This window comes from Malus sylvestris, chromosome 12 (assembly GCF_916048215.2).
Source record: "Malus sylvestris chromosome 12, drMalSylv7.2, whole genome shotgun sequence".
NCBI classification, from domain to species: domain Eukaryota; kingdom Viridiplantae; phylum Streptophyta; class Magnoliopsida; order Rosales; family Rosaceae; genus Malus; species Malus sylvestris.
Window position 1 is genome coordinate 19,821,051 of NC_062271.1, and position 10,064 is coordinate 19,831,114.

Here is a 10,064-nt window from a genome sequence, read left to right on the forward strand (position 1 = left end):
AATTGAATATAAATAGTAGGGGTGGTTCGGTATGGGATCCCATACCAAAACCCTTGTCCCGATTCCCAAACCAAAAATTTCGGGAATCCCAATTTCAATACCGATCCCAAACCAAATTTTCGGGAATCCCGAAATAGTTTCGGGATTTCGGGACAAATCGGGAATCCAGAAATGATTTTGGGCTTTTGGGCTTTTGGACTAAAATATTATGTTTTTGGGCTAAAATTCAACCTTTTAACACTTTTGGGCTGCCAATCTGCAAAGAAGCCCGTCTGCAATATGTGCAACTATTAAATATGTGCCAATCTGCCAATCTGCCAATCTGCCATACTGCAATATGTGCAACTATTGAAGCCTTTATTTTCTATGGACTCCCATGTCATGTGTGTGGGTGCTTACTATATAAGTGTATAAGTAACCAAGCTGCAATCTGTGCACAAATCTGCCCATCTGCCAATGTGTGCAATGTGCACAAATCTGCCAATCTGTGCACAAATTTGTGCACAATAGCATTTGCCTATTCAATTTCTACTACAAATGCATGCAATAAAAAAAAATTAAGTAACAAATCCAAAAGCAAAAAAAAATTAGTTACAAGCCAAGGTTTTAAAATAAATAAAGTAACAAACCCAAAAGAAAAAAAAATAGTTACGAGCCAAAGTTTCAAAATAATTAAGTTACAAACCAAAAGCAAAAAAGCAAAGCTTACACTAGTAAAAAAAACACTTTGCGCGACGCAGGTGCTTCGTCGCGCAAAGTCAAAAAAAAGTCGCGCAAAAATTAGCGCAACGAACCTTCGTCGCGCACCAACCGTCGCGCCAAGGCAGTGACAGAAGGGTTTGCGCGACGAAGAAGTTACCTTCGTTGCGCAAACCCATTTTGCGCGACGAAAGACCTGCGTCGCGCAAAGTGGGTTTGCGCAACGAAGGTAACTTATGCGTCGCGCAAAGTGGGTTTGCACGACGCAGGTCCTGCGTCACGAGTGAAAAGGAGATTGCATTTAGGCATAAACAAAATTGGGCACGAGGGGTCTACTGGAGGACGTTGGAATTTCTCTGGTTTCAAGGCCAATGCGAAATTGGGCAATGTTGGTGCTATCTCCATGATTCTGCAGTTGAAATATCCAAAAACACACGTTAATTATTCCCGAGGATTTGTTCTATGTATCATCAACCAAGAACATTGAGATTGCAATTAGGGGTGCCAAGAGTGAAAAGGAGATTGCATTTAGGCATAAACAAAATACTATTGGTAATAGTTCTCTCAGGTAGGACATACTTTTCGTGTGAGTACAGATCACGTTTTATCCGCACTTTGCTTGAAGCATCTTTTGGAATTTTCTCAGATAGATACTTCATGGTTCCCCAGAGCGGTGGATTTCTGCATAATGTGTATAAAAAAGCACTTAACCATTAAAAGAAGAAAGATTGACAAGAAGAAGAAAACTGATCAGCTAATGGACATTTCAATCATGAAACATCCAATGCTACATACGAGACGGTAGATCTTCACAACACGACACAAATTTCAAGAAGGGCCTGTAGAATAATCTTTGCTAATATCTAGAGATTGGACTAGACTCTAGAGTAGATAATTTAGGAGACAGTTTTCTTAGGAAGAGTTCTCGTAGAAACTGAACTCCATCTTAATGGCCTAAGGTTGCAAATCTCATACTAAAGACAATTTTATGTTCGTTCCTTGTACGTGTTTGTGTTTGACGTTCTTGGAGATAGGGAGAGAGGATAAAGATATTACGGCTACAACATATACTTTATTGCCCCTAGAAAAAACAGGCAGATAATCTGCTAGATGTCAGCCAATAAAATCAGCAAAATGAATACGCAAATACAGCCTCTACCTACCTTGACAAAGGGGGAGCAGCGTTAAATGCTTCGCATGCCTTCTTACTTTCTTTGAAATACTCATCTGCTGCTTGCAAAGCAGCTACAGCCATCCCATGAAATTTTTCAGTGTTACCCTCATCAAGGATCAAACCATGATAGTAATATGCAGCAGCCTGGTAAATTGGGAAGGTCAAAATTGGAAGAACTTTGGTTAGCTGTTCAGAACACAAACTTCAATCGTAATTCGTAATTAAAATCAAATATTCAACATTAGCAGCGTAAGACCCCTCCCTATCAGCTAGATCAACTCGAAAGATTGAACTAAACTACATGGTTCTTCATGAATAGTTCAATATACTTTCATTTGGCAGTTACTCGTTCAGAAAAGACAATAGCGTATCAGAACCTAGAACATAGGTATCAAAATCTGCATGCACGTAATCTAATACAAGGGAAGACAAAAGGAAAACCTAAGAATGTAGCCAAAATTATATATGACATGTAACTGATATGAAGTTAGCTTGTGATAATGATAGCATTGCCATTAAGTGCAAAATCAGGGGTTTCAAATTTTGAATTATATGTTCTGATCACTGAATGATATGTTCTGCAAAGAATACAAAAACCTTGTTTGCATCAAATTATCTGCAAATAAAGTCATCTAAACAACTTAAAGAACATGTAAATTCTGAACAATTTCTATTTTGGTTTCAGGACAGGGTCCTAGCTACAAACAGAAGCAACTGTGGATTGAAACAGAAGGATGCCTGTGGACTATAGTATAGTCCACACCTAATAATCATTAATTTCATGGAAAGTTGTTCTATGCAATGCAACTAGTTAGTTGTGATCATATGAGAAAAATCCATCACCTAATAACCATTAATTTCCCAGAGCTAGTAATTATACAAGCTTTAACACAATACTAATCAGCTGCAAGAACGAAAGAAAGCAGTACATGTGAGCTAAACTAAAATAATTCCAACAAAAACATACAAAAATAACTCAAATTCGATTCAACACTAAAACCCCCAATTTAATCCTAAAATTCGATTTAACACTAAAACCCACAATTTCTATTTTAATTTTCCTAATTGAATCTAATTACAATACCAAAATCTTCAAATTAAGGCATTAGAAAGAAGAAAAATACAGAATTAAGCAAAGATAGGTATTGGCTCGGTGCAGTCGAAAGGAAGGAAGGATGAGGAGGATGTTGGCTGGGTGGGTGCATACGGGAGGAAGGAAGGATGAGGAGGAGGCTGGGTGGGTGGGTGCAGTCGGAGGAAGGAAGAGAGAGAGACGGAGTGAGAGAGAGAGAGACGAGTGAGACCGAGTAAGAGAGGGAAGAGAGACAGGCAAAATACAGAATTAAGCAAAGATAAGTACTGGCTGGGTGCAGTCGGAAGGAAGGAAGGATGATGAGGATGCTGGCTGGGTGGGTGCAGACGGGAGGAAGGAAGGATGAGGAGGAGGCTGGGTGCAGTCGGAGGAAGGAAGAGAGAGACAGAGTGAGAGAGAGGCACGAGAGAGATCGAGTAAGAGAGGGAAGAGAGACCGGAAAAATTGGAATAATTTAAAAAAAAAAAGCGCCTATTAACGAAAATAATGCCGCCAAAATTTTGATAGATTGCGCGACGTAGGTATACATCATGACGTCGCGCAAAGTGTTTTTGCCCGACGATCTAATTGTGGCGTCGCGCAAGTTATATATATATATTTTTTTTAAATACTGAAAATGTGACTTTATTCCTTTTAAATTCAATTTTTTTAACATAAAGCCCACAATAATATATTTTTCTAACAAAAACCCGATCCGAATTACAATAATAAATTTAAAGCTACTTAACAAATATATTTACCATTCAATTTCTTAAGTGTTATACGTACAAAATAACGGGACATACCCTTTCAATGATTATACATAAAAAATCTCGATTTAACGACTATTTTAACTCCGATTTTGATGATTTTTTCACAGCTACACTCATTGACCCTATATGAATATAATGAACTAATTCGATTGTCAATTTAAAACGTTCACACAAGTTGATACCACAAAATCTTATGTTATACTTAATGAAAGTATAAATAAACTCCAAGTATTAGTGAATCTATTGTTTTGATGGGAAACGCATTGTACGAAACTAGTTTCAACGATCCAACCGTCAAACTTGTTTGTATATGTTTCGAGATCACATACGCCAAAAATCGCAAAAAACAAACATTCAGATATCAAGTAACAGAACAAACATTGTTGACGGTTATCAACGAAAAATCACGATTTAACGGTAGTTTTAACTCCGATTTTGATGATTTTTAATAGCTACAATCCTTGACCCTATATGAATATAATGAACTAATTCGATCGTCAATTTAAAACGTTCACACAAGTTGATACCACAAAATCTTATGTTATACTTAATGAAAGTATAAATAAACTCCAAGTATTAGTGAATCTATTGTTTTGATGGGAAACGCATTGTACGAAACTAGTTTCAACGATCCAACCGTCAAACTTGTTTGTATATGTTTCGAGATCACATACGCCAAAAATCGCAAAAAACAAACATTCAGATATCAAGTAACAGGACAAACATTGTTGACGGTTATCAACGAAAAATCACGATTTAACGGTAGTTTTAACTCCGATTTTGATGATTTTTAATAGCTACACTCCTTGACCCTATATGAATATAATGAACTAATTTGATCGTCAATTTAAAACGTTCACACAAGTTGATACCACAAAATCTTATGTTATACTTAATGAAAGTATAAATAAACTCCAAGTATTAGTGAATCTATTGTTTTGATGGGAAACGCATTGTACGAAACTAGTTTCAACGATCCAACCGTCAAACTTGTTTGTATATGTTTCGAGATCACATACGCCAAAAATCGCAAAAAACAAACATTCAGATATCAAGTAACAGGACAAACATTTTTTACGGTTATCAACGAAAAATCACGATTTAACGGTAGTTTTAACTCCGATTTTGATGATTTTTAATAGCTACACTCCTTGACCCTATATGAATATAATGAACTAATTCGATCGTCAATTTAAAACGTTCACACAAGTTGATATCACAAAATCATATGTTATACTTAATAAAAGTATAAACAAACTCCAAGTGTTAGTGAATCTATCGTTTTGATGAGAAACACATTGTACGAAACTAGTTTCAACGATCCAACCGTCAAACTTGTTTGTATATTCTTCGAGATTGCATACGCCAAAAAAAAAAAACAAACATTCAGATATCAAGTAACGGGACAAACCTTTTCGATGGCTATAAACGAAAAATCACGATTTAACGGGACAAACCTTTTCAATGAACTAATTCGATTGTCAATTTAAAATATTTACACAAGTGGATACCAGAAAAGAAAAGGCAATGCAAGAACCCCAAAAGAAAAGGAAAAGGGCCAAAAAAAAAAAAACCTTGCGCGACGTAGGTCTTCGTCGCGCAAAGCTGTTTTGCACGACGCAGGTGTACCTACGTTGCGCAAAGTGTTTTTTTTTTTTGCCCCTTTTCCTTCTTCTTCCCTTTTGCTTATGAGTACAAAATAAATAAATTAAAATCTACTTAGTAAATATATATATATATATATATATACCATAATAAACTAATTCAATCGTCAATTTAAAATATTTATACTAGTGGATACCACAAAATCTTATGTTATACTTAATGAAAGTATAAATAAAACTCGAAGTCTTAGTGAATGTATCGTTTTAATGGGAAACGTATTGTACGAAACTAGTTTCAACAATCAAACCGTCAAACTTGTTTGCATATGCTTCGAGATTGCATACGCCAAAAATTGCAAAAAACAAACATTCAGATATCAAGTAACGGGACAAACCTTTTCGACGGCTATAAACGAAAAATCACGATTTAACTGTTATTTTAACTCCGATTTTGATGATTTTTTATAGATACACTCTTTAACCCTATATGAATACAATGAACTAATTCAATCGTCAATTTAAAATATTTACACAAGTGAATACCAGAAAAGAAAAGGCAATGCAAGAACCTCAAAAGAAAAGGAAAAGGGCAAAAAAAAAAAAAAAAAAACATTATGCGCGACGTAGGTCTTCGTCGCGCAAAGCTGTTTTGCGCGACGCAGGTGTACCTACGTTGCGCAAAGTGTTTTTTTTTTTTTTGCCCCTTTTCCTTCTTCCCTTTTGCTTATAAGTACAAAATAAATAAATTAAAATCTACTTAGTAAATATATATATACCATAATAAACTAATTCGATCATCAATTTAAAATATTTACACTAGTGGATACCACAAAATCTTATGTTATACTTAATGAAAGTATAAATAAAACTCGAAGTGTTAGTAAATGTATCATTTTGATGGGAAACGTATTGTACGAAACTAGTTTCAACGATCCAACCGTCAAACTTGTTTGCATATGCTTCGAGATTGCATACGCCAAAAATCACAAAAAACAAACATTCAGATATCAAATAACGGGACAAACCTTTTCGACGACTATAAACAAAAAATCACGATTTAACGGTTATTTTAACTCGGATTTTGATGATTTTTTATATCTACACTCTTTAACTTTATATGAATACAATGAACTAATTCGATCGTCAATTTAAAATATTTACACAAGTGGATACTACAAAAAAAAGGCAATGCAAGAACCCCAAAAGAAAAGCAAAATGGGAAAAGAAAAAAAAAACTTTGCGCGACGTAGGTATAGTACTTATCCGTGTCCTAAAAGACAAACTGCCATATTTGGAATAAACAAATAAAACACTCATTTATTACAATTCATAGTAAACAAATATGTTATGAAATGGACCTTATAGTATGAGTGTCAAAATTTGTGTCTCCAAATCATAACCACTTACACACACACACACACGTATATTAGTGTAACTAAGCGATTATAAAAGTAACATACGAGTTTCCCATGGAATTGGACAAAGGCTTCCTATGGTTTGAGTCGTTTACATATATTACATCCATTTTTCCTTTGCTAGTCTCACATGTAACCAAAAAACTTATGTTCAGATTGCCCAGAAAATAATTAAAGAAAAACATAAATATACCAAAAAAAAAAAAAACCAAACATAAATGTAATCAATAAATAGTTAATTAATTAATCAAATAAATACATTACTTGAAGGCCCCGTTTGAACGACCTGACGCAAGAACCTGCTAACTCATAACGTGAGCAGAACAAAGTGAGTGGGTTTTAAAGGAGAAGGTGAAAATGGTGAGGGTTGAGAGAGATGGAGAGTCTGAAAGAGAGTGAAAGGGAAAGAGTTAGAGAGAGGTTGAGTGTGAAGAAAAAAGGCTCTTGTGTGTGCTTATTTTAGAAAAAAAAGTTGTCGACTTTGCGCGACGACACTTTGCACGACGAAGACTTGCGTCGTGCAAAGCTATTTTGCGCGACGCAGGTGCACCATCGTCGCGCAAAACAGCTTTGCACGACGCAAGTCTTCGTTGTGCAAAGTGTCGTCGCGCAAAGTATGTTTGCGCGACGTTTTGTGTTTAGCGTTGCGCAAACATACTTTGCGCGACGAAATTTTATGCGTCGCGCAAGTTTCCGTCGCGCAAACATGTTTTTGTACTAGTGTTAACGTTTATGAAGATTGTTGGCCTCTTCGGCCCCTTCGGCCCTTTGATCTTGTTGATGCTTTTGGTTGCCCCCTTCTTGTTGGTACTTGTACTCTTCCCCTTGATGTGCAAAGCAAGAGGAAACAATTAAAGAGAATTAAAGAGAATTCATATATATTCATAAAGAGGAAACACAATTAAAGAGTCATATGACTCATATCTATTCATAAAGAGAATTCATATTTATTCATATCTAACTAATGTCCATACGATATAAACAACACAAACATGTGAATGCAAAATGAAGATATAGTACTAACCTTAAAAAGCCTCAATTCAAACCGAGGACCAAATACACTTGTTATTACAGCAGGTTAATAGAGTGGAGTGGTGCAGTACACTCGGATCTGATCCAAAAGCACAGATAATGTCATACTTGAGGATCTAATCAGTTAGATTAAAATTACCAATGGAAGAGAATCTTTTATTTAGCTAAATGATTAGAGAACATAAAAGGAGAGTATTAGTTTTCTGCCTTTTGGTCAGAAGGGGTGGGGAAACATTGATTTTAATTTATTCTAGCTTCAATTATCAAGAAATGTATATCATAAAAAACAAATTTCTGAAGCGGAAGAATCTGTAATACTATTATGCATTCATGTTTTTCAGGTGGTAGTGCCAAAAACCTACCAGAAATATACATCAAACTAGAATAAATTAAAGCTATACTCTCCTTTTATGTTTCTTTTATGTTTCTAATCAGTTAGATTAAAATATTTCTGGTAGGTTTTAAGTCCCTTTTCTTGACACTATAGCATTCACTTCTCCGGGCACTTTACGGTGACATCTACCTTGACTTTGTGATGACAATAAAATCTCTAGATTCTTCTATGGATCTAATCAACTCTATACATTTTACAAGAATCCACAACATGAGCAGACTTTGAAAAACTGAAAAAGACATAACCAAGCACATCCATATCATTTTTTATGATTCAACAAACATTACCATTCCACTTCGAAAAACATAATGCAAGCAAGTTCAGTCAAATACACCGGAATCCCTTTACCCAAATAAAATCTCTAGATTCTACCTTGAATTTGTGGTGACAATAAAATCTCTAGATTCTTCTATGGATCTAATCAACTCTATACATTTTACAAGAATCCACAACATGAGCAGACTTTGAAAAACTGGAAAAGACATAACCAAGCACTTCGAAAAACATAATGCAAGCAAGTTCAGTCAAATACACCGGAATTCATATACATATACACAATAACGATATAGATCAGAAAGTAGTGGGTTCCTAACCTCTCCGTCGATTCAAAATCCCTAATGTAGAAACCCTAATTTCAGAAACCCAAATTCAAAATCTCTAATCAAATTTGGAATCAAACAATTTGTATGAACTTTGGTTGAGTTTATTGCAGGAATTTCTTACCTTTTGCAGTGAGGAGGAGTGCGGACTGAGGACTGGTATGGACAGTGGGTGAAGGCGCGATTCAGGTGAGGAGTGAGGACCCAGAGGAATGAGGACTGGTGTGGCCGTGCGGGTAGATTTGGGATTCAGGCGACAGATGTGGGAGGAGAGACAAATCGGCGAGGAGAGACCGAGAGTGACTGTCGTGAGAGACCGAGAGAGAGATCGAGATTTAGGTCTGAGGTGAGGTGAGGTGAGAGTGACTGTCGAGAGAGACCGAGAGAGAGGGTCAAACACGGGTTGAAAACATAACAACGGTTGAGATTAAATCTCAACAGAATCAACGGCTATTAAAATTCTAAAGATATATTTAAAAATTAAATAATATATATATATATTTTTTGGTTCGGTTTGGGAATACCGAAATCCCAAAAACTTGAGACCGATTCCCGTACCGAAATTTCGGGATCGGTTCGGTATTTGGTACCGAAAATTTCGGGAATTTCGGTTTGGTTTCGGGAATTTTTCGGTTTGGTTTGGGATTTTTGGGATTTTTTGCCAGCCCTAATAAATAGTACCTGACAAAAACTGGTTGCACGATGGACGAGGAACGTATGTGATTGGAGGATCCCTGAGATCTTCACAAAGAGGATCCGGTGAGGACCTCTCTTAAAATGGATCAATATAATATGGTGGGACCCAACACCGAAAGATGTAAAAAAATATGTATATTTAGATTTTTATTTAAATTTTTTGGCAAAAGATGTATATTTTACATCCCTTAATTGGAAAACTTTCTAACCAACCAAGAATGCAAATACACATATTAAACCATGGACATTTCATTAGAGGTGCTCTTATTGACTAGATCTCAAACATGTGAGCTCATACAATTGTTGTATGCAATACTAGAACAAGATGGTAAATGCCCCTTTGTAGCATAAAAAAAAAGTTATTAATTCACCAAAAAAAAATTAATTTTAATTCTCTGAAACAATTGCCCTAGGTGGAGTCTCGTTATTATGTGTATCACCAGGACCAGATGGTGGAATTGGAGTACCCTTTGGCAGCATACCAAAATGGAATCTTCTTGATTGTATTTTGGGAAGAGGTGGTGAACTCCCTTCAATTCCATGTTCTTCACCTGCTGCTGCACCAGACGGTTGAATTGGAGGGCCCTTCGATAGGATGTCGCCAAC

The 10,064-nt window shown here is 35.9% G+C and overlaps 1 protein-coding gene across 1 annotated transcript; it reads right to left on the reverse strand.

Annotated features, from left to right (window-relative positions):
• Positions 1–933: 933 nt before the first annotated feature.
• LOC126592220 (uncharacterized) lies at positions 934–2,019 on the reverse strand. The gene is made up of 3 exons (XM_050257945.1): positions 1,863–2,019; positions 1,279–1,380; positions 934–1,108 (listed from the first exon to the last, which is right to left on the reverse strand). Exons 1-3 carry the CDS (start codon positions 1,952–1,954, stop codon positions 934–936), a joined length of 369 nt encoding a protein of 122 aa, XP_050113902.1. The 5' UTR covers positions 1,955–2,019.
• Between the last annotated feature and the right edge of the window lie 8,045 nt (positions 2,020–10,064).